The sequence below is a fragment of the Macaca mulatta genome, chromosome X (genome assembly GCF_049350105.2).
Source record: "Macaca mulatta isolate MMU2019108-1 chromosome X, T2T-MMU8v2.0, whole genome shotgun sequence".
Lineage (NCBI taxonomy): Eukaryota > Metazoa > Chordata > Mammalia > Primates > Cercopithecidae > Macaca > Macaca mulatta.
The window spans coordinates 130,041,561-130,067,504 of NC_133426.1; the positions used below are offsets into that span (position 1 = coordinate 130,041,561).

Sequence of the window (25,944 nt, forward strand, 5' to 3'; positions counted from 1 at the left end):
CCTTGTACACTGCCACTACCTCCATCAGTCTATGCTCTCACAATAGACTGCCTAAAAAGCCACCTAGCTGGTCTTTAGCCTAATGCTAGTCCCTTCCCCTATCAAAAGCATCTTTCACACTGCTGTCATGAGTAATCTGTTTTAAGTACCATTTTTTACATTACTCCCCTGCTCAGGAATCTAAAATAGCCCTCAATTTTACCAAGTCTATTTTTCTCCCTGACTTCCAATGCCCTACATAATCTGGCCCCATCATATTCATATGTATCACTAAGTATATTCACTATGTGAAAGTGAATCAGTAAACGTGATCTCCCTAAACCTCAATGTACTTCCTGTCTTTGCTGGAACCCTATGGTGACCTCCCTATCTGCTTCCATATTTCCAAACCTAATCTACCTTCAAGGCCGGTCCATTTCAAGACTCAGCTTTTCAACAGTCTTCTCCTAAAGCACTCACTTCTTGAGAACTACTGATCTTGCTATTAGAGTCACACGAATCACTTTAAGTTACCAGCATAGTCATCAGTAGAAAAGGACACTCAAATAATTTTTGATTAATCATAATCTCCACCTAGTCACCAACCTCCTGGCCCTCCACTCAGAATAACTATTAAACCCCATTTAAGAAAATATTATATAGCAACAAGATCACTGTTTTAAGGAACCAGAGCTAAAATAATTTCAAAATATAGGTGAGACCATAAAGTTATTGCACTTGAACTACTAGAACAAAAACCTACCATTTCCTGATTGTCATCAATTGCTTTCATCTGGACTTTAAGTTTATTGACTTCTCGTTCATAGCTGGTGTGTGGAACTGCAAGGTCATACATTGTCAATGACCAGAATGTGGCATAGAATTGAGGGCTGATGTCATCCCAGACTTTGGAAACATGTAAGGAGACCACTGCTTCATGGACAGGCGCCATCACCATCTCACATGATGTAATGTACTTATGAACTTTATGTTGCTGTTTACTTCCCTTTTCTGATTTTTTAAGTTCATCATACTTTGACTGTAGATAAAAAGTAAAAATACATACATACATACATACACACACAACATAATTTATAGCTTTGACTTTCATGGTATAAAAATCTATATTCCCTTCTAAAGAATCAAAAGATGACCAATCTCAAAACTGTTATAGAAATTCTAGTTTCTTACCAACAACATTTATTTTAAGATAAATCATCTCTGGAAGATATTCCAATCTTTAGTACTGTGTGCCAACTAGGCGATAAGGGCTCTTATCTAATCTGACCTGTTGAGTAAAGTGAACAGGGTATATGCATGTCCCCCTCTTCCACTCCTCCACCCTACTCCCTCTTGCTGCTGTATCAGGGATTGAACATGTAGGGTTTCCAGTCCTGCTTTTGAGATATTCAAGGGAACAAATAGAAGGTCTTAACATGAGAAAAGAGGAAGAATGGAACTAATAACAGTCAACTAGGACAGAACGTAGTATCACTACATGTAGACCCTACCAACTGTTAAAATTCGTCAATTAAAAAGCTGGATCAAGAGATTGAGGAGGGCAGATCCCTTGAGGTCAGGAGTTCAAGACCAGCCCGGCCAGCATGGCAAAACCCCATCTCTACGAAAAATTAGCCAGGTGTGGTGGCACATGCCTGTAATCCCAGCTACTTCGGAGGCTGAGGTGAGAGGATCACTTGAACCCCAGAGGCGGAAGTTGCAATGAGCTGAGATCATGCCCCTGCACTCCAGACTGGGTAACAGAAGGAGACTGTCTCAAAAAAGAAAAAGAAAAAAAAAAAAGCTGGATCAACATTAAGAAAAGTTACAAGAAATTTGTTTTAAGACTGCTAAGTAGGGTGACCAATTGTCAGGGTTTTCTGGGGATTTGGGGGTTTCTGGGGATTTAATACTTCAGTGCCAAAACTGGGAACATCCCAGGCAAACCGGAACCAACTGGTTACTCTATTGCTAAGCCAAATAAATTTTTCTGTGAAAAGCTTTGGTATATTGAAGTTTAAAGCATGTGAGAACTGATGCTGCAGCTTCTTTTGCTTAACTGATTTAACCTAATTTGGGGGAAAAGTCAGAAGAATGCCATATTCTTAATTTTGTGAGGAAAAAAAATTGTTAGTACAATGGGAGGGGCTGTAGAGATATGTGTATGCCAAATATATTATACATATATATACACACACAAAATATATACATATACATATTCTCTATATATGAAGATAACATATGAACATATATATGAACATATATATGAACATATATATGAACATATATATGAACATATATATGAACATATATATGAACATATATATGAACATATATATGAACATATATATGAACATATATATGAACATATATATGAACATATATGTGAACATATATATGAACATATATATGTGAACATATATATGTGAACATATATATGTGAACATATATATGTGAACATATATATGAACATATATATGTGAACATATATGTGAACATATATACGTGAACATATATGTGAACATATATATGTGAACATATATGTGAACATATATATGTGAACATATATGTGAACATATATATGTGAACATATATATGTGAACATATATATGTGAACATATATATGTGAACATATATATGTGAACATATATGTGAACATATATATGTGAACATATATATGAACATATATGTGAACATATATATGAACATATATACATATATACGAACATATATATGAACATATATACATATATATGAACATATATATACATATATATGAACATATATATATATGAGAGAAGATAACACAGAGTTGCTGCTATTGTTTCACATCCTTCAGTCTCTTTAGGACGAATGAGCTCTCATGCAGAAAATTTTGTTTGGGTTAGGTATCACCCTTAATACGAACCTAAAGGATGTCCTAAAACTAGTTACTTCTTTATGTTAGAAAATGACTTAAATCATTCTATTTGTGCTAAACACATAACCCAAAATGAGATGATCAAAGGTTCTGCTTCCAGTTCTACACTGTGATAGGCAAAAGAGTCTCAGCTCCTTACAGCTCAGTTACCTGCCTTCCTTCCTGACTGCTCAATTTTACAATTGTTCTAGAATTTTACAATTGTTCTAGAAGTGGGAAGATTTACGCTCCGTTACTCCCATTTTAGAGAGCATGCTGACAACCACTGAGACCACATAAGTGACAAAGTTACAAAGAACATTAGTTATGAAAAAGGAGTCCCAATTGCATCAGAAACCTGAGGGAATAGCAGTTGGGAAAACAGAGAATTTTTTTTAATTTAGAGGACAGGTCTTATTGAAGGTAACTAATATGAATCTAGATGAGCAGAATGACTTCTAAGGTTCTAACAAAACGGGATAAAATAGGGCTGATGCTATCTGCATAAAAGACAGCCTAGCTACCTGTTCTGGGCAAGATCTAGGATATGAACTAGGTAAAAGCCTATCTTTCAGAACTGTGTCTCAAGGTGGACCACAACCTCAACAGTTAAAACTAAAAATTAGTTTCTCGGTATGAGAGGGTTACATGATAGCTCCAGTCTCCCTCCTCTGGGTCTGAATCTGTGATTTCTATTGTTAGGAACCCCATAGTCACTATCTAGTTAGAAAAATAGGCTTGGTCAGAAAAGAAGGCTATACTTCATATTTACCTAGGATGAATATGTTCTTGTCTAAAGTCAGTTTAACTCCCACTTCAAGTTCACACCTTCAGTCAAATGAAGAGACATAACAGTTCTGCATTTCAAATCGCCTGGGGAGCTAGACTTATGGAATAGAACTGATATCTACAATTATTGCTGTACTTCTCACTATTGTTCAAAAATCTCATCTCAAGAATCTGAGCAGGCCAGGCACAGTGGCTCATGCCTGTAATGCCAGCACTTTGGGAGGCCAAGGCAGGCGGATCACCTGAGGTCAGGAGTTTGAGACCAGCCTGGCCAACATGGCAAAACCCCATCTCTTCTAAAAATACAAAAATTAGCTGGGTGTGATGGTGGGCACCTGTAATCCCAGCTACTTGGGAGCTTGGGATAGGAGTTGAACCCAAGAAGTGGAAGTTGCAGTGAGCTGAGATTACACCACTGCACTCCAGCCTGGGAGACAGAGCGAGACCCCATCTCAAAAAAAAAAAAAAAAAAAAAAAAAAAAAAAAAAAAAAAAAAAAAAATCTGAGCAGCGTTTGGCTGAATTATCTCCAAGAGAGCCTGCTAATAGTCAATTTATAGAGGGGACATAGCAGTCACCTCTTCAACAGCGGTTTTCACTCAAGAAGCAAAAGCAAGGATCCCAGGGCAGCTTGGATGCCCATCCAGTGCAACCACAAGGTTGCTGGGAAACCCCTTTTCCAGAGAGTGGCATGTTGCCTACAGATACAAGATTTATATCTGACTTGGCTAGAATGACCTGCTCCATTTTCTGACCTGGCAAAGTTCAGCCAACCTCAGACAATCAGGTGTTCCTGTTTGCTAGGATTCCATATTGCTAATTAGTGTGTTCACTTAGCACAGGGCAGGTCAGAATTCCTAAGATGAAGCAACTCTCCCACCTCTGTCTGTCAAGAAATCAGGTACTCTCTTGTACAGCTGAGAATGATCTACCATGCGGTGTGACAACAGTAAGACATTACACAAAGACAGCATACAATTCTCTGGATTGAGAGGATCTAAAGGGGAAGAAGCTAGCCTAACACCACTCCCTTATTGTCTTTTCCCCTTCAGAGTGTATACATAACACAGGAATTCCTGCATAGTGCTAACAAAGTGATAATTAAATCAAGTAACAGTTAGGAAAGAAGTGGGAGACTGTAGCAGTTGATATGTAAACACTAACAGCAGATGTTTGATTAAACGATTAGACTCCAAATTTCTCATCACCTTTTTTGTATACCTCTACCACACAGCTCTGTACCCCTATTGGAAACAAAGAAGGAATCCTAGTTTAAGGGCCAAAACCTTCCCCCAAAATCTGTAGTGAAATGTACTTACAGATAAAATAGTTAAGAAATAATTTGGATCGTTCTTGAGCGGCAGAAAAGACACTTGTACTTACCGAAATATGATGCGCATACATTGGCCTAGACAGGAAAAATGCTGCATCATGGGGTGTATGAAATTCATTACAGAGTACATCAATTGAAGGCACTCGCTTTATATAATCTTCTGTGCTCAGATTAGATGCCAAAAACCCACCAAACTGCACCAGGGTATCATGACACTAAATTTAAAAAATAAGACAAAATCAACATATTTTCCAAAGTGATTAAGAAGTCATTTCAGGAATATTTTAACAATTAAGAATCCAAATTTTATAACTTAAAAGGACTTTAGAGACCATCTACAAGTATAATCACATGACCATATTACGAAAAAAGATGCCAAGGCCCTGACAGGTTGACTAATCCAAGGCTTTACTAGCCAACTAGGTCTCTTAAATGTCAAGCTGTTGTTCATCACTTTTAGTGGAATATATTTACCTAAATCAAATAAGATAATAACCATAGACAAACAGAAGTCAATTCCTTTGCCCTTAAAAGAAAACTTTATTTACAGAATATATTTATAAATATTAAGTACCAAAACTTAAGATCAGCCCACAAAATGTGTTTAACTATCATCAACTACAACGCAAAGAAAAAGAGAGATAGCAACCCAGCCTGGGCAACATGGCAGAGCTCTGACTCTACAAAAAAAATCCAAAAATTAACCAGGCATGGTGGTGCATGCCTATAGTCCCCAGCTACTCGGGAGGCTCAGGTAGACTGATCACTTGAGCCAGGGAGGTAGAGGCTACAGTGAGCCGAGATCATGCACTGCACTCTAGCCTGGGTAACAGAGTGAGGCCTTGTCTTAAAAAAAAAAAAAGGAAAAGAGAGCGAGCATGCATGAGTGAGCAAGCAAGCAAGCATCTATTCTGTTATGACTGAGATTTCCAGAGATCAGGAAAGATATAGATGCAAACAACTTGAAGTTGCAGGAATTTAATGATGTAATATTTAATTAATTGACAGCCTTACACATAACATATCTTGGAGCTATCTCTTAAATATCATAATTTACATAGAAATAGGCCCTATTTCCAGAATGTCTTTCACATTAGATTAGGATGTCTCATATTCACATGATGTGCAAAAATGACATTTTTCAAATTATAACACATTATCTTCCTTTAACAGGATTAAAAACATGTACATAAACATAAAAGCCACTTTAACTTGCCTGGTCGTAGAGCTTTCCCACAAGTTTCAAATGTTTCTCTCCACCTTCCTGAAAGATTACCCCATTTCTCTGCTGAGCCATAAGCAGACAGAGAGGAAGGGCAAGATCATGGTCCAATAGAGCATCCTTTAATCTCTGAGAGGATTTTTTAGTGTTTCTTATCTGACCAAAATAACCACCCTGCACAAGAAAAGACACAAATTTACCACTGTACAGTACATAACCCATGCTAATTTGAAAAAAGGCAGAAAAAAGTTGAGTTAGAATCCTTAATATAAAAAACTCCTACATTCCACATTCCTTCCCTTACACAAATTTATTTCAGTGACTATTACAGACTACAGTCACTGGCTTAAAAGCAAATGTCAATTGAATTTAAATTTTTGCAAATTTTCCATTTTCCACCTTGCAGTCCGTCATAAAGGATTATTCGTTATTCAGTATGGCACAGATTCAACAGAGCAACTAAGACTTAAGGGAGTGAGGATATCAAAGATCACAGAAGATTTAGTAATTATTTGGTAATTTTATTTATTTATTTATTTATTTATTTATTTATTTATTTATTGAGACAAGAGTCTCACTCTCTTGCCCAGGCTGGAGTGCAATGGCGAGATCTTGGCTCACTGCAACCTCCGCCTCCTAAGTTCAAGCAATTCTCCTGCCTCAGCCGCCCAAGTAGCTGGGATTACAGGTGCCCACCACTACGTGTGGCTAATTTTTTGTATTTTTAGTAGAGGTGGGGTTTTGCCATATTGGCCAGGCTGGTCTCGAACTCCTGACCTCAAGTGATCCACCCACCTCCCAAAGTGCTGGGTTTATAAGCGTGAGCCACCACGCCCGGCCTTATTTGGTAATTATTTTCCTTATGGATGCATTTCTTACTGTCTTTTTTTTTTCTTTTTTATTATACTTTAAGTTCTAGGGTACATGTGCACAATGTGCAGGTTTGTTACATATGTATACATGTGCCATGTTGGTGTGCTGAACCCATTAACTCGTCGTTCTCGTCGTTTACATTAGGTATATCCCCTAATGCTATCCCTCCCCCGTCCCTCCACCCCACAACAGGCCCCAGTGTGTGATGTTCCCCTTCCTGTGTCCAAGTATTCTCATTGTTCAATTCCCACTTATGAGTGAGAACATGCAGTGTTTAGTTTTCTGTTCTTGCGATAGTTTGCTGAGAATGATGGTTTCCAGCTGCATTCACATCCCTGCAAAGGACATGAACTCATCCTTTTTTATGGCTGCATAGTATTCCATGGTGTATATGTGCCACATTTTCTTAATCCAGTCTATCATTGATGGACATTTGGGTTGGTTCCAAGTCTTTGCTATTGTGAATAGTGCCACAATAAACATACGTGTGCATGTGTCTTTATAGCAGCATGATTTATAATCCTTTGGGTATATACCCAGTAATGGGATGGCTGGGTCAAATGGTATTTCTAGATCTTGATCCTTGAGGAATCGCCACAGTCTTCCACAATGGTTGAACTAGCTTACAGTCCCACCAATAGTGTAAAAGTGTTCCTATTTCTCCACATCCTCTCCAGCACCTGTTGTTTCCTGACTTTTTAATGATCGCCATTCTAACTGGTGTGAGATGGTATCTCATTGTGGTTTTGATTTGCATTTCTCTGATGGCTAGAAAATTTTTGCAATCTACTCATTTGACAAAGTGTTAATATCCAGAACCTACAAAGAACTCAAACAAATTTACAAGAAAAAAACAAACAACCCCATCAAAAAGTGGGCAAAGGATATGAACAGACACTTCTCAAAAGAAGACATTTATGCAGCCAACAGACACATGAAAAAATGCTCATCATCACTAGCCATCAGAGAAATACTTGCTGTCTTTTATACTTTGTTTCAGCTTTTTTAAAAAGTTGAAGTAATTACTGTATCTCAATTTCAAAAGGGGGGTAGGGGTGGTTGTGAAAGGAAGGTATGTATGGCTTTGACATTTGGTTTTATAAACTTACATATTGTTTGGATTCTTTACTATGACCATGCATACATTATGAATTTTAAAAGCTGATGAACAAAAATAGCAATTCTTACCTCAGCTTTTAGCTGCTCTCCACCAGTCATAGCCTCTAGTTGCTCCATTGTCATTTCCTCTGTAATTTCTATTCCTGCCATTTTTTGCACCACTTCTTTCAATATAAGCAGGTCAAAACTATTCAAAAAGAAAAAAGAAACAGTCTATAGTTAGAACTTCAAATATAAAAGTAACAATATATTGTAATTAATATACTGAGAAACCCTAAATTATTTGTATATAAATATGGGGGAAGGGGCGGAAGCAGTTTTTAACTGCATTCCTAGAACTATATTGACAAATACTTGGTGTGTAAGTTCATTTTAACTTTTACTTGGAAATAATTTCAAATTTACAGATTGGATGGAAAAATAAAAACAGTACAAAACTCACCCATATATCCTTTACCTCAACTTCACCTGGTAACATTTTTACTCCTGCTTGATCATTTGCATTTCCTCTCCCTCTCTGGAGCCCCTTTCTACATACATAGTCAGACACTCAATTTTTTAATCATTTGAGGGAAATTTATATATCATGGCCTTTTACCCCTAAAATTTCTAAGACTGCATTTCCTAAGAGAGCTGTTCTCTTAAATAACCACAGCACAGTTATCCATTTTAGTACATCAAACACTGATAAAATACTTAAATCTACCATTGATATTTCATTTTATCAGTTGACCCAATAAAGTCCTTCACAGCATTTTTTTCTCCTCCAATACAGGATGGCCAAAACATTTTTGATGGTATAGAGCCATTTCTAAATAATCCGTTTACTAAAAAGGGACAAAGATGCAGCATGGTCACATACACTTGGAAGAGAGGCAGGGAAGGAAGGAAAAAAAGAAGTTCTAAGCTGTGATATCCGAGCCAAAGATGACAATTTAGTGGCCAGCCCAGAGCACATTTCAGTAATGTGCCAACAGTTACGCTTTTTAATTGTCAAAGTTTAGGACTACCAATGAAAATAATATCTTACGTCCTCCAAGATCTTCTTTAATTAGTTAATCTAAACAAAGTAAAAACATTCTTTCCTAAAAACTCTAGATGTTTCTCCAAACGTAAAGTCAGACATACCCAAGACACAAGCTAATAGACAAAAGAACCATTTTCTAAGATTCTTATTAAGGGTTTGTTTTCTCAACTTGCCGTGCTTTCCTTAGTTGCTTTTTTTTGTTTTTTTTTTTTAAAGAAAGCCCTCATGAAAACTAGTATATAAGTACCAATGAAACAGTTTATTTTTTCTTCAAACTATGTTTTAATTAGATGGTCACAAAAACTGTATTCATAGTACAGAAAGCTGAGTTACAGATTTTAAAAATGATATATGTTATTCCGGCCTATAGATAAAGAAGAATAAAAATATATAGAAATGGCAGAGAGATGAGCATAAGGGATGTGCCAAAAAAAAAAACATAAGTTTAAATATTTTTTAAGTTTTCCCTAAGCCAAAATAAGAATCTGTCAATAATTACTTAGGTAATACTTGTTTGGAACACCAAATAGCTTTTAATGCTTTGTTTGTTTGCTTTCTACCAGAAAGCTTCTGAAAACAATTTCAGGTTCTTTGATTCTAGTCAGTCTACTTCTCATGAGGTTTAATATACATACATACTAATTCAAACTCTAAGCACTGATATTGGCCCAAAATAAAATAAACTTCAGTATTTATAAAGCAAAAAGGACATTGTCCAAAAGGTATGGAAGCCTTATGTATCTCTAAAACTCAAATTCAAAAATTATGCTTTAAAGGTATTATATACACCCTCAAAATAAACATGTTCCTACCAGATGTTCAATGTGATACAGGTCAATTACTGCATACTGACCTAGTGCAGTATGTTTTGTTATAGGAAGATACACAATATATCATATTAGGCATTTACTCAAAAGCCCAATAGGCAGTCAAAATAAATGAAAGTATATTTTTAGTGCATTAACATATATAGCCAAATAGTACATTTATTCGTGAAAAAAAGTGTCTATGTATTATCACTTAACTAAAGAATTTCATGTAAATAAGTGAGCAACTATTCTACTTGAGCCTACAACCAACAAGTAAGTAGTCTTTCAGGATAATAGGAGTCTCAATAACCCCAAACCACCAGAAGTACTCTATTGAATTTCGTTATGTATAATTTGCTATGAATACCTTTTGCCCGCCTTTAGCTGATTGGCAACATACTGAAGAAGACCAGCAAGATCAATTGGATATTTACGAAAAACTGCACCACAGAAACTAGCCAGACCTATATGAAATAAAAAAGGAGTAAAAACAACTCATAAAACAAAATGCACAAGTATCATTTCAACTAAACCTCTAAAATAAAATGAGATAGGAATAATTGTATTGCTGATGCTGTTGAATGGAGTTTCATAATAATAACAATAACCAATATTTATTGAGCATACATATGTCAAGCACTGTACCAAGCACTTTATCATGATTATCTCACTTAATCCTTGCAACTATTATCCTAGGTTGGTATCACCTATTGATGAAGCAAATTCAGAACAGATATGTCATGTAACTTGCTCACGGTCACATAGTACAAAGTAGAGCAGTAAGTCAAATCTTTGCAGCCTGATTCCAGAGTTTGTGAAACTAAGATATAACAAAATCTTGCAGATCACTCAGTAAACTCGAATAAATGACAAAATGCCAGCCCCCGAATGTGAGTCAAGGAAAAAAAAAAAATCTCTTTTTATCTAAGAACATGCTACTAGTTGTGGAGGTGCAAGAAAATAAAGTATTACCAGACCTAGAAGCAGACAAGAGACCAATTTTAACCAATGGTCCTTATCATACCATGAATAGGGAGGAGACTCCAGCCAATACAAGAGTAGGAGATGCAAGTAAAGTCAAGTACTCTGCAAGCTATTCCACAACTATTTGCTAAGCACCTAAATGATATTGGACAAAACTCAAGTCCTGCCCTCAAGGAGCTGAGTCTAGCGGAAGATACAGAAAAGTAAACAAATAACTATGATGAGCAAAATGCTCCATGGGAATATAAAAGAGGAACACCCAATTCAGACTTGTGGGTGGCAGCATTAACAGAAAAAGCTTTCCAGAGGAAGTGACCTCTAAGCTGAAATCTAATGAATAAACAGAACACGGAGTGGGCCATGAAGGGTATTCCAAGTTAAGTGAATAATGGGCAAAAGTTCATGGAAAGTACAAGAAGTTCAGTATTAATGGAATCTAGAATATTGGGAAGCAGGGAAAAGATGAGGCTAGAACAGCGCAAAAGGACCTGATTTCAAAAGAACTTACTTGTATGACTTATTAAACATTTCGGACTTTAAAGGACAATGGGGAGCCACTGCAAGATTCCGCTATCAGATACAATAAGTTGAAAGAAAGGGAACTGGCTGCTAGAAACCAAAGGTACAAGAATTAAAAAGAAATATGGTTAGTTTTTTTGGTTAAACTAAGTCAAGTTTTTGTTCTTTTAAGATGACTGGAACCTCAGGATGGAATGGGAAGAAATGAGACTAGCTCCCTTACGATCAACTCCTATAAAATAATGTTAGTTAAAAAGGAGATTTTCGGCTAGGCATGGTGGCTCATGCCTGTAGTCCCAGCACTTTGGGAGGCCAAGGTGGGCAGATCACTTGAGGTCAGGAGTTCGAGACCAGCCTGGCCAACATGGTGAAACCCTGCCTCTAACGAAAATACAAAAATTAGCTGGGCATGGTGGCGCATGCCTGTAATCCCAACTACTAGGGAAGCTGAGGCAGGAGAATTGCTAGAACCTGGGAAGCGGAGGCTGCGGTGAGTCGAGATCACGCCACTGCACTCCAGCCTGGATGACAGAGCGAGACTCCATCTCAAAAAATAAATAAATAAATAAAAAGAAGAAGATTTCATCTCCCCAGTAATGCTTACCCAAATTCTATCACAGTCAATAATGGTCTCTTAAGTTAGGAAAATAAATAAGTACCATATCAACCTCCTTAAGTAGCCAAGGACTCTGTAGAACAAACTCAGTAGCTAGATATTCTCAACAACTCTTAACGAATAGGCTTCTAAAAGTCTCTAAGCGTAGGTAATAAAACACATAACATGGCAGTTACCACAGACAGTATTTTCATTTTCTCAAAAATAAAAATACTTACTCTGAAGCCAGCTTGAGATGGTTGTGTCATCATGTTTCATTCTTTCCTTTTCTGGATTAGCTAAAGCTTCAATGATACAATCTTTCATACATTAAGAAAAAACTTAAGTCATTACATCTCTAATAAAGACCCTTAAAACATAAATATGCCACACCATAGGGGCAAAATTGTTGGTCATTACAAATTATTTTTCTTTTTTTTCCAAGACCAGGGATGTTGCTAAAACTAATTATTGAAAAATACACTCATTGTAGTACCAACATTCCTTCTTTAGCCTCCTTTCCATCTTTCAGCAATCAAGATAGATTCCATCAATATCAAGATGTCTGGTAAGCCAGTTGGGTGCAGTGGCTCATGCCTGTAATCCCAGCACTTTGGGAGGCCAAAGTGGGTGGATCACTTGAGGTCAGGAGTTCAAGTTCACCCTGGCCAACCTAGTGAAATCCCATCTCTACCAAAAAACAAGGAAATTAGCCAGGTGTGATAGCACCCGCCTGTAATCCCAGCTACTTGGGAAGCTGAGCCAAGAGACTCACTTGAACCCAGGAGGCGGAGGTTGCAATGAGCCGAAACCGTGCCACTGCACTCCAGCCTGGGCGACAGAGCAAAACTCCATCTCGCAAAAAAAAGTCTGGTAAGCCTCATGTCTCCCTTTATACAACACAAAGACACACACACACACACACACACTCTCTCTCTCTCTCTCTCTCTCTCTCTCACACACACACACACACTACTGACTGACCAAACTTCAGATCAGCCACCTGAATCAACCTCAGATGGTTACCAAACGAAAACAGAATGAAAATAAAACATTTACCATATGATCTATTAAATATGAAATCTACATATTACTTCATTTGAAAGGATACAGGCCAAGACATCATAATTCAATGAAGTGAGGTATTTCAATGAATCTACTACAGGTGTTATTAAGTTATCATACTTTTGTATTTGTGACAAGATCTGGAAAACAGCAACAAATAATAGAAGGCATTAACTGATCAAAGGATTTCTACTGTGCCAACTAAGTAATGGCTACACTTTTTATTTTTCAAAAGAAATAATGCTTATAATTAAAGTGGTTTCCTATATAAATATTTAAATAAAGTGGTTTCTGTATAAATATTTCATATTTATATAGAAATTACTATTTTATCACTGGCTTAGAAAATATTTTCTTAGGCTACATTTTTCAGTTAGAAAATAATTCCAATTCTATAAAAAAATGACAGTGGTAATCTGACTGGAATTGCAATGAATCTGTAGATTCCTTTGGGCGGTATGGACATTTTAACTATATTGACTCTTCCAATCCAAGAGCATGGAATGTCTTTCCATTTGCTTTTAGCATCTATGATTTCTTTCATCAGTGTTTTACAGTTCTAATACAGATCTTTCACCTCCTTGGTTAGATATATCTCTTGGCACTTTTTTTGTGACTATTGTAAATGGGATTGTGCTCTTGATTTGGTTTTCAGCTTGAACATTATTGGTGTATAGAAATGCTACTGATTTTTGTATGTTGATTTTGTATCCTGAAACTTTACTATAGGTACACACAGACATAAAGATAGAAAGACACTGGGGACTCTAAAAGTAAGTGGGGGCGGGGGGGGGGGGCTTGTCAAGGTTTGAAAAACTACCTACTGGGTACTATGCTCACAATTTGGGTGAGGAGTTCAATAGAAGCCCAAACCTCAGCATTATGCAATACATCCATGTAATAAACCTGCACATGTACCCCTTGAATCTTAAAAAAAATTAATTAAAAAAGGAAATAACTCCAGTTGGCCTAAAGCTGAATTTTGGAATGAAAGAGTCTAGTCTCTCTCATGTGTTTTAGAAATCTCTAAATATTGGCCAGGCATGGTGGCTCACGCCTATAATCCTAGCACTTCAGGAGGCCAAGGCTGGTGGATTACCTGAGGTCAGGAGCTCAAGACCAGCCTGGCCAACATGGTGAAACCACATCTCTACTAAAAATACGAAAAATTAGCCAAGTGCAGTGGCGCACACCTGTAATCCCAGTTACTCGGGAGACAGGCAGGAGAATCGCTTGAACCCGGGAGGCAGAGGTTGCGGTGAGCCGAGATCGGATCACTGCACTACAGCCTGGGTGACAGAGCAAGACTTCATCTCAAAAAAAATAAATAAATAAAAATAAATAAACATTGCAGTGATAGTATTACATGTAAATCACAATGAAATGTCATTTGAATGTTTCTAAAAGCTAAAATCAAGTAATAAGTCCAGAAATCAAAATGTGGTATACAAAATAACATTATATATACAAAATAACTATTATATTGCCTATAATAGTAGCACTGTTACTATTAATAGAAAAATAGATCAATGTGTTACATATATTGTGTAGTAATTTTGTTTTTAGTATAACCTTAAGATGTTTCATTTTCTAACATCATTCTATTTCCACCTGAGCTGATTTAAAGGCAACAAAAAGAAAAATCCCTTAAAATAATATTAACCTCAAAACATACATAATCAAACAAAATGGTTGGATTGCTGTGGCTCAACTTCCCAATTTGTCTTCCAGAAGGCTTCACATTTTCCTTGGTTAGGCGCCTACAGAGGAAGAAAAAGGTGGCAGGGATCATCTTAAGTAACATTCCTTGTAATGTTGATAGCTTTGTTACATCATCGTGGGGGAAAAAGCAATTATTCCCCAAATATCGAAAACGGATTAATGCAAACAACCACATTCATCACATCCTTTATGGCAGGATTTGGGCTATTTTGGTTAGGGATTCTCCCAGAGGGTATTGAGATTTTATATTAAATGCTTAACATTTATAAAATACACATTTCCACTTCATAGTAATAGTCTGATAATCAGTAAAACTCTTAATGTACTCTGCAAGTACGCAAAACTCTTCTTACAAAGAATCAAAATTATTTCAGATTTAGGAGGACTCATTTATCAGTTTAGGGATTAAGATATCAAATTTGGTGTCAAGCAATGAAATGCCTCATGCCATCTGGCTCAGTGACTCTAACACAGCAATAGGTAATGCTGCACTCCTCAATATGTAAAGTTATCTGCTTTTCATATTCAAGGTAAACAATGTTTTGAAACTAAATTCTACTCCTTTCCTTCCTATTTCTTCCTTTGCTCATCATCCTTTTACCAGCATTCTTCAAATTTATATTTATTAATTCTTAGAGTTCAAAACAATTATTATACAGAATCTTAAATGTCTCTGCTGAGATTATTACATAATAAATCTAGAGACTTGAAAAGGCTACAAGTGACAGGAAGGAAGCTTTCTAGGATGAAAATATAATGAAGTAAATTATGAATTCAGTTTATAATTCAGGAGATGTGACCATTATCCAAGTGACAAACTTGCTATAATTAATTTCTCATGACAAAACTGGCCCCATCAATCAAAATTATTTCATCATCAACTGCTGCCCTTTCCAATTCTCCATATCCCAGTTTTTGTTTCATAGAAAAGAGAGACCATTAGTTTTAACAGTTAGCTATACAGTATTTTGTTCAAATTTCCAACTTACCACTACCTGTCCCTATTTCTAACCCCAATATTTCAGGTGCCTCCCTTTATTTGCCAAGGTCAACCCCTCCTCTCTCTGTTTTTTATTCCATTCCCTTCTGCCTCCATCACCCTGGAGGGACAAACAAACAAAAATTAAAGAAATATTTTCTTGTCTTTGTCTTCCCCTCAAACCACCAGTGTCTAGCATATGGAACACAACAAACATTTGTAGAAAGAATTATTAAATGCCCTATAGCAAGCTCATGTTTTAAATAGTATTCAAAACTCATTAAATTCTACAAGTAATAAATTAATACATTATATGCTTAATGTAAAAACTTCAAACAGTAACAAAATCATATTGTTTAAGCCTGGTAAAATAGTTTTAGCTTATGAATATAACAAAAATCCAAGTATATTAAAAATTCTGCACATATTATTCTGTAGTAAATTATATTTTTATTCATTCATATTAATACCTACGATGACAGTCAAAGTACTAAGCATTAGAAAAACAAGGAAGATTGTGTCTCTCAGCCTTTTGGCTAAGGTCAAGCGTAGAAATATAAGGATGAGGCCGGGTGCAGTGGCTCACACCTGTAATCCCACCACTTTGGGAGGCCGAGGTGGGTGAATCACAAGGTTAGAAGTTTGAGACCAGCCTGGCCAACATGGTGAAACCCCGTCTCTACTAAAAATACAAAAAATTAGCTGGACGTAGTGGTGGGCGCCTATAATCCCAACTATTTGGGAGGCTGAGGCAGGAGAATAGCTTGAACCCAGGAGGCAGAGGTTGCAGTGAGCCAAGATCGTGCCACTGCAGCACTCCAGCGTGGGCGACAGTGCAAAACTCCATCTCCCAAAAAAAAAAAAAAGGATGAATAACAGAATAACAGTTCCTGCTCTCAAGCCTGGTCCAGTGAGGGAGACAGATTTAAAATCATTTATTAAATTTCAATATTCTTAAAAAGAGCAATCAACAGAATAGTACTTATATGCTATTGATAATCTAAAAGGTGGCTGGGGTGTGGTGGCTTACGTCTGTAACTCCAGCACTAAGACTAAGAGGTCAAGGTGGGAGGATCACTTGAGGCCAGGAGTTCAAGACCAGCCTGGGCAACATAGTGAGGTCCCATTTTTACAAAGAAAAAACAATATTAATATAATAATAATAATAAGGGGGAAAATATATTCGTACTGACTTGCATATACATAAGAATATATGGAAGGATAAATAAGAGACTAAACAGTGGTTACTTTATTTTCCTTGGGGGGAAGAACTGAGTAGATGGAGGATGGGGTGAGACTTTTTGCTGTATGTATACCTTTTATATTTACTGAAACTTAACCCATGTAAACATATAAACTATTCAAAACATTAGATAATTAAAAACAGAAAAACAATCATATCAATGTACCTAGAGGTATGATAACATTATATGCATAAAAAATAGCAGTGGAAATAAAGATCGATTGTGCTTGGCAGTTTATGCTAGGGAAGCCTTCACTGGAAGTAACACTGGAGCTCACTCTCCAAGAATGAGGTCACCAGATGGAAAGGGGGAAAGGAAGGTAAGGGAAAATCTGTACCAACAGAGGAAACAAAAAGTATATACAGGGGAAGAGAAGCTAAGGAGAGAGTGGTACATTTAGGGAAACATTAGTAGGCTCAGCACATCTGGAAGTAGAATTGGCAGGAAAGGAGGTTGTATGCAGGGAGGGACAAACCAGGGAGGACCTCTTATTTATATCACCATGCCATAGAGCCTAACATATACCTTCAGGTAAAGTCAGTCACCAAAGGATTTTTAAGTAAGAGAATATACAAATCACTGTAATACGCCAGATAAAAGAACTAAGGGAGTGGTGGCAGAGACAGCGGATGAATTTAAGGTATTTAATAATGCTTAATGTATTATTAAACAATCCATGCAGAGCACTTAGTTCAATGTCTGGCACATATAGTAAGAGCTCCCCTAAATATTAGCTGATGTTGTTAAGCTAGAAACTGTACCTGGAGAACTCTTAAGTCCAGAAACTCTTTCAGATCTAATATCGTCTCCTGCCAAGCAAAACTCCCCCAAGTGAAATCATTTACTCTCATCTATCCTCCCATAGCACTTTATTCATGCTGTATAACATGTATAACCTATTAAACTAGGTTGTTTCAATATAATTCATAGGCTCACAGGGAAAAAAAAATAGATTGTGATCATGCACACACCTGTTTTCCCAGTAGACTGTGACCAGAAACAGTATCACTGGGCAAAGACAACATTTAACAGATATTACACACTGTTAAATCTCAATAAACTGAGAACGAACTACTTTTAATTAGAATACCATACCACATGAATTTAAAAAAGGAATGACAACTGACAATAGCCTCATTGAAAACACTTGCAATACAGCAATGTAATTAAGTATCTAAACTAATACAAATCTGAAGTATATGATTTTCATAATTAAACTTCAAATAATCTACTGGGAAGTAGAACATCACTCTTATGTTTTTAATGATATGAAAATAAAAGTGTACAAATTTTTTTTAAAAAGAAATTTCTCAAAAGTTGACTCCCTGCAGAGATAGTTCTGGATAATTTCATTAGTTCTTCCTAACAGATTAAAAAAATTTATTATGGCAACTTTCAGCAGAGGAAACTGCTAGAACTTTTACTACCTTGCACAAATCACTAAAGGTGAGCAAAGGCCACAGCAGGCTGTCCTTAAAAAGAAGAAAACAAAACCCTCATCCAATAACATGATGCATGTATTAAAGAGGATTTTCATTAGATTTTTATCCATATGTAAACAGGACAACTATGAAAACATTAACTTGGTAGTCAAAATGAGCTAAAACCACAGTTAATAGTCATTCCATCTGTAGTATATAAATCAGCTATACCATTCACAACACATAGGCTTTCTCAAAACTGAGGCTCAGACAAGCTACCTGAAAGAAAATAAATGAGCTCCAGATATAATTTAGATTAATATGAAAAATAAATTAAAACTTACTTCATGATATATTTGGCTCTGTCTATTGTTTGAGCTTTAACTTTTACTAAAAGTGGGTGACTGTTATAAGTTTCATTCTTCCACTGGCCATACAGACGGTATCTTAAAAAACGATGAGATGAAGAATTAGGAAAAGTTAAACACTTAGAGGTTAATATACTAGAATTACTAATAGTTAAAAACATGAAAATAATATGTATTTACCTATGCTGATATGGAAATGTTTTAAACATTCCCCATAGTTCCTCAGACATACAAGCATTGCAGTCCATCAAAGAAAGAGATGGAAGTAGTACCTGGTCAGTAATGCTAAGCAAACAGCTAAGGATAACTTCCTAAAAGAAAGAAGGAAAAGTTATTTCGGTAAGAGGTCTATATTAATATAATCAACAATAAATTTATGACAGCCTTGGGAAAATTACTGTTTCTTAATCTCATAACACACAATATCCCATTCCTCACCCACCTTTTTCACAATGCTTATTTATGTTTCTCCATCTAAGACATAAAATGGGGTGAGGAAAGGAAAGGGGTAGCAAAGGAATGAGGAACTTTTATCTCTCTTCGTTTTTCAACATATTAATCCTCAGGGGAAAAAATGTTAATCTTAAAAGATAACTTTGCATAAGCTGCCAAAAACTATAATCAGCATCTACATTATAAAACAATTACTCATACAGATGATTAAAGCTTGTTCACAGTAAAATTAGTAGTATACTGTACCAAGACAAACATTAGACACATTATTGGATTTTTCTAGTCTCTTACCGTTTTTTCTTTATCTTCTTGTTTGCTTCCATCAGACTGAAACTATAATTTAAAAAAAGAAACTAATAAAATACAAAATGGCTAAGATTATGGTGTCATAATTTAGGTTCTAATTTGAAAAAAACTTTAACTTGCACATGATTCTTACTTTTTACAAATATGTAGATTTTAAATATAGCCTGTTAACCTTTTTAAATTTTATCTATGTTTCTAACCTCTAAGTCATACTTGATATCCATGAATTTTAAGTGTCAATTTTTATAAACCAATTCTTTTCTCAACCTATCAAACCAACGCATCCTAAAATTGATCAAAGTATTTATTATAAAAATGTAGTGAGGGCTGGGCATGGTGCCTCATGCCTGTAATCCCAGGACTTTGGGAGGCCGACGTGGGCAGATCCCCTGAGGTCAGGCGTTTGAGACCAGCCTGTCCAACATGGCGAAACCCCGTCTCTACTGAAAATACAAAAATTAACCAGGCATAGTGGCGCGCACCTGTAACCTCAGCTACTCGGGAGGCTTAGGCAGAAGAACCGCTTGAACCCAGGAGGCATAGGTTGCAGTGAGCCAAGATTGTGCCATTGCACACCAGCCTGGGCGACAAGAGCAAAAAAAAAGAAAAAAAAAATTGTGGCCAGTACAATAATTTCATTATAATACATTTGCATTTTTCCATCCAGAGATTATAGTTTTTCTTCTACGGAATTAGTATAATCAAACACTAAAGCAACAAAAAGCAAAAACAAAGCCAAATTAAACACAAAGAAATTTAAAACTATCTTTTAATTCACCACTCCCAAAGTCCTCACTGAAAGATAAGCCCAAAATACCAATAACATTACTAACAAAGACAAAACCATTGCTTAAACTGTACAGACTGAATGAAAAATCCTGGGTCTGTATTATATAAACAATTTGTAGATTTGCAGATGAGCCCCTAAAGTGATGTTTGACAAGGATGTCTATTAATTCAAAATTAAACAGTGAATGATATTTGTGTGAATGTAAACAGAGACAGCGGGTGGAGTCTGTAGAAGACAAAAAGACAACTAAAGTACTGACAACCAGTGACAATCTAGATTTCTGACAAGAATTTAGCTCAATATCAAGTGAGAAAGAGGGAAAAGCTAATATGCGGATAATAAGCTTCTTATTTTCTTGGTAGATAAGGGTGTTTTGTGTATGCATACATTTTCACACTTCAGTAATGGATGTTACCACAGGAAAAGTCTAACCGTTATGCTACATTTTCACATAACACTAATTCAGGGCCTGCCATGTTACCTTTATGGGAAAATACATACACTCAATTTGTTTTTAATTGGCAGGTTAAAAAGGTATGGTTCCTTTCACAGAAATAATTTATTAAGTCAACATATATCCTGGTAAGCAAAGAGGAACTGGGTTACAGAGGAGTGGCCTGGCAGAAAAAAGCCAGATGGTTTGGTTTGGTTTGGGGGTGGTGAGGTGGCACACACATAATTCTGGTGGCATATAGGATGTACATTGGGAAACAAAAATACAGGTATCCTGTAATTGGAAAAACTAGGTTTATGGTATATTATGTCGGGGATAAAGACAGTTAAGCTCCTCCTTTCCTGGTATACTATAATTTAAACAAACCTAATAAAGCAACACACAGTTTTTTTCCCACAGAAATAAAACATTTTATTTACTAAGTTGTCCTAATTCCCTTTCTAGGTGACTCTTATGAGTTTCAAGCATCTATTCTCTAGATTTCATATCAATTTCAAGCATCAATTCTCTAGATTTCATAAGCAGGAAAATTTGAAAAGGGGAAAGAAATATAGGAAGCAAAATAAAACCAACTAGAAGAGCAGTAAAAGACCTTCCTATCAAAGTCGAATTATAGCAAGAATGTACAAAATTAAATCAAGAAGTACATGCAAATAAAAGGAATTTTCTTGTTTGGTAGGAAAATACATTCTACTCCCTTGATACTTTTTCTCTTAGTTTAATTTGCTTTTTAATTCAAAGCAACTGTAAGATTCTCACACAACACTATAAGTTTTATTGAATGCCAGCTAGATGGGAGGGAGACAGAAACAGGGAGGGAGAACAAGAGACATGCATTCATGCATTCATTCATTCATTTACTGACTAAATTCCAGGCATTGGGAATTCAAATATGAACAGGACAGAGTACTGGCACCTCTTGAAGATCAAAAACTATACTTGGGCCAGGCATGGTGGCTGATGCCTGTAATCCAAGCACTTTGGGAAGCCGAGGCAGACAGATCATGAGGTCAGGAGTTAGAGACCAACCTGACCAATATGGTGAAACCCCATCTCTCCTAAAAATACAAAAAACTAGCCAGGCATGGTGGCACATGCCTATAGTCCCAGTTACTCGGGAAACTGAGGCAGGAGAATTGCTTGAACCCGGGAGGTGGTGGTTACAGTGAGCCTAGATCACGCCACTGCACTCCAGCCTAAGAGCAACAGAGCAAGACTCCGTCTCAAAAAAAAAAAAAAAAAAAAAAAAAAAGGTTTTGAAAATGGAAAATAAAACCTGCAGATCTATGAAGATCAAAGGGGAAGTTTAAAAAAAAGCTGTATCAATTGTTGAGACCTGGCAAATTATTTAAATTTCATCAGCCTAATTTCTATGAACTCTCAGAAATCATGGCTTCGGTGGCTGGCAAGGTGGCCAAATAGAAACAGCTCCAGTCTGCAGCTCCCAGCAAGAAGGTGAATTATTTCTGCATTTCCAACTGAGGTACCCAGCTCATCTCAGTGGGACTGGTTAAACAGTGGGTGCAGTCCACGGAGGGTGAGCCAAAGCAGGGTGGGGCATCGCCTCACCCAGGAAGTGCAAGGGGTCGGAGAACTCCCTCCCCTAGCCAAGGGAAGCCATGAAGGACTGTGCCGTGAGGAATGGTAGATTCTGGCCCAGATAAGCTTTTCCCACAGTCTTCACAATCCGCAGACCAGGAGACTCCCTCTGTGCCTACACCACCAGGGTCCTGGGTTTCAAGCACAAAATTGGATGGCCGTTTGGGCAGACACTGAGCTAGCTGCAGGAGTCTTCTTTCACACCCCAGTAGTTCCTGGAACACCAGCGAGACAGAACCATCCACTCCCCTGGAAAGGGGGCTGAAGCCACAGAGCCAAGTGGTCTAGCTCAGTGAATCCCACCCCCACGGAGCCCAGCAAGCTAAGATCCACTGGCTTGACATTCTCACTGCCAGCACAGCAGTCTTAAGTCAAGCCGGGACAGAGGCTTGAGTAGGTGGTTTTCCCCTCACAGTGTAAACAAAGCCAATGGGAAGTTCAAAGTGAGCAGAGCCCACTGCAGCGTCCCAAAGCTGGTGTAGCCTGACTGTCTCTCTAAATTCCTCCTCTCTGGGCAGGGCATCTCTGAAAGAAAGGCAGCAGCCCCAGTCAGGGGCTTATAAATAAAACTTCCATCTTCCTGGGACAGAGCAGCTGGGGGAAGAGGTGGCTGTGGGCACAGCTTCAGCAGACTTAAATGTTCCTGCCTGCTAGCTCTGAAGGGGACAGCGGATCTCTCAGGACAGCGCTCATGCTCTGCTAAGAGAGAGACTGCCTCCTCAAGTGGGTGATTGACCCCTGTGCCTCTGGACCAAGAGACACTTCCCAGCAGGGGTCGACAGACATCATACAGGAGAGCTCTGGCTGGCATTTGGCAGGTGCCCCTCCAGGATGAAGCTTCCAGAAGAAGGAAAAGACAGCAATCTTTGCTGTTCTGTAGCCTCCGCTGGAGCTACCCAGGCAAACAGGGTCTGAAGTGGACCTCCAGCAAACTCCAGCAGACCTGCAGCAGAGAGGCCTATTAGAAGGAAAAGTAACAAACAGAAAATAATAGAGTCAACACCAACAAATAGGACGTTCACACAAAAACTCCACCCGAATGTCACCAACATCAAAGACCAAAGGTAGATAAATCCACGAAGATGAGGAAAAAACAGCACAAAAAGGCTGAAAATTCCAAAAACCAGAATGCCTCTTCTCCTCCAAAGGATCACAACTCCTCAACAACAAGGGAACAAAACTGGACAGAGAATGAGTTTGAGGAACTGACAGAAGTAGGCTTCAGAAGGTGGGTAATAAGAAACTCCTCCAAGCTAAAGGAACATGTTCTAACCCAATGCAAGGAAGCTAAGAACCTTGAAAAAAGATTAGAGAATTGCTAACTAGAATAACCAGTTAAGAGAACAAAAATGACCTCATGGAGCTGAAAGACACAGCATGAGAACTTCCTGAAGCATACACAAGTATCTATAGCCGAATCGATCAAGCAGAAGAAAGGATATGAGAGACTGAAGCTCAAGTTAATGAAACAAAGCGTGAAGACAAGATTAGAGAAAAAAAAATGAAAAAGAACAAACAAAGCCTCCAACAAACATGGGACTATGTGAAAAGACCAAACCTACGTTTGATTCGTGTACCTGAAAGTCACAGGGAGAATGGAACCAAGTTGGAAAACACTCTTCAGAGTATTATCCAGGAAAACTTCACCAATCTAGCAAGACAGGCCAACATTCAAATTCAGGAAATACAGAGACCACCACAAAGATACTCCTCGAGAAGAGCAACCCCAAGACACATAATCATCAGATTCATCAAGGTCAAAACAAAGAAAAAAATGTTAAGGGCAGCCAGAGAGAAAGGTCAGGTTACCCACAAAGGGAAGCCCATCAGACTAACAGCAGATCTCTCAGCAGAAACCTTACAAGCCAGAAGAGAGTGGGGTCTAATAATCAACATTCTTAAAGAAAAGAATTTTCAACCCAGAAGGTCATATCCAGCCAAACTAAGTTTCATAAGCGAAGGAGAAGTAAAATCCTTTACAGACAAGCAAATGCTGAGAGATTTTGTCACTACCAGGCCTGCCTTATAAGAGCTCTTGAAGGAAGCACTAAATATGGAAAGGAAAGACTGGTTACAGCTACTGCAAAAACCTACCAAATTGTAAACACCATCGACACTGTGAAGAAACTGCATCAACTAACAGGCAAAATAACCAGCTAGCATCATAATGACAGGATCAAATTCACACATAACAATATGAACCTTAAATGTAAATGGGCTAAATGCCCCTAAATTAAAAGACACAGACTAGCAAATTGGATAGAGTCAAGACCCATCAGTGTGTTGTATTCGGGAGACCCATCTCACGTGCAAAGACACACATAGGCTCAAAATAAAGGGATGGAGAAAGATTCACCAAGCAAATGGAAAGCAAAAAAAGCAGGGGTTGCAATCCTAGTCTTTGATAAAACAGACGTTAAAACAACAAAGATCAAAAAAGACAAAGAGGGGCATTACATAATGGTAAAGGGATCAATGCAACAGGAAGAGCTAACTATCCTCAATATATATGCACCCAATACAGAAGCACCCAGATTCATAAAGCAAGTTCTTAGAGACCTACAAAGAGACTTAGGCCCCCACACAATAATAGTGGGAGACTTTAACATCCCACTGTCAATACTAGACAGATCAACGACACAGAAAATTAACTAAGACATTCAGGGCTTTAACTCAGCTCTGAACAAAGCAGACTTAATAGACATCTACAGAACTCTCCACCTCAAATCAACAGAATATACATTCTTCTCAGCATCACATCACACTTATTATAAAATTGACCACATAATTGGACGTAAAAGACTCCTCAGGAAATGCAAAAGAATGGAAATTATAACAGTCTCTCAGACCACAGTGCAATCAAATTAGAACTCGGGATTAAGAAACTCACTCAAAACCACACAACTACACGGAAACTGAACAACCTGCCCCTGAATGACTACTGGGTAAATAATGAAATTAATGCAGAAATAAATAAGCTATTTGAAACCAATGAGAACAAAGAGACAACGTACCAGAATCTCTGGGACGCAGCTAAGGCAGTGTTTAGAGAGAAATTTATAGCACCAAATGCCCACAGGAGAATGTGGAAAAGATCTAAAATCGATATCCTAACATCACAATTAAAAGAACTAGAGAAGCAAGTGCAAACAAATTCAAAACCTAGCAGAAGACAAGAAATAACTAAGATTAGAGCAGAACTGAAGGAGATAGAGACACCAAAAAAACCCTTCAAAATATCACTGAATCCAGGAGCTGGTTTTTTGAAAAGATTAACAAAATAAGACTGCTAGCCCGATTAATAAAGAAGAAAAGACCCCGGTGTGTGATGTTCCCCTTCCCGAGTCCAAGTGATCTCATTGTTCAGTTCCCACCTATGAGTGAGAACATGCGGTG

The 25,944-nt window shown here is 37.4% G+C and overlaps 1 protein-coding gene across 12 annotated transcripts in view; it reads right to left on the minus strand.

Moving 5' to 3' along the window:
- Window positions 1–25,944, minus strand: part of THOC2 (THO complex subunit 2) — a 132,424-nt gene that overhangs the window by 26,828 nt on the left and 79,652 nt on the right. For 7 of the 12 annotated variants that reach the window (XR_013412544.1, XM_015128125.2, XM_015128124.3 and 4 more), the window contains exons 13-23: window positions 19,691–19,732; window positions 19,127–19,257; window positions 18,923–19,024; window positions 14,876–14,972; window positions 13,259–13,352; window positions 12,387–12,467; window positions 10,417–10,513; window positions 8,283–8,400; window positions 6,216–6,395; window positions 5,050–5,214; window positions 743–1,018 (exon numbers count right to left, since the gene is read on the minus strand). Coding sequence is in view for 11 of the 12 variants with exons in the window: in XM_015128125.2 (XP_014983611.1) it covers window positions 743–1,018; window positions 5,050–5,214; window positions 6,216–6,395; window positions 8,283–8,400; window positions 10,417–10,513; window positions 12,387–12,467; window positions 13,259–13,352; window positions 14,876–14,972; window positions 18,923–19,024; window positions 19,127–19,257; window positions 19,691–19,732 (1,383 nt within the window). In the remaining variant the exon portion in view is untranslated. The remainder of the gene's footprint in view (window positions 1–742; window positions 1,019–5,049; window positions 5,215–6,215; window positions 6,396–8,282; window positions 8,401–10,416; window positions 10,514–12,386; window positions 12,468–13,258; window positions 13,353–14,875; window positions 14,973–18,922; window positions 19,025–19,126; window positions 19,258–19,690; window positions 19,733–25,944) is intronic. The other 5 variants (XM_015128126.3, XM_077987565.1, XM_015128122.3 and 2 more) reach the window with 1 other exon arrangement.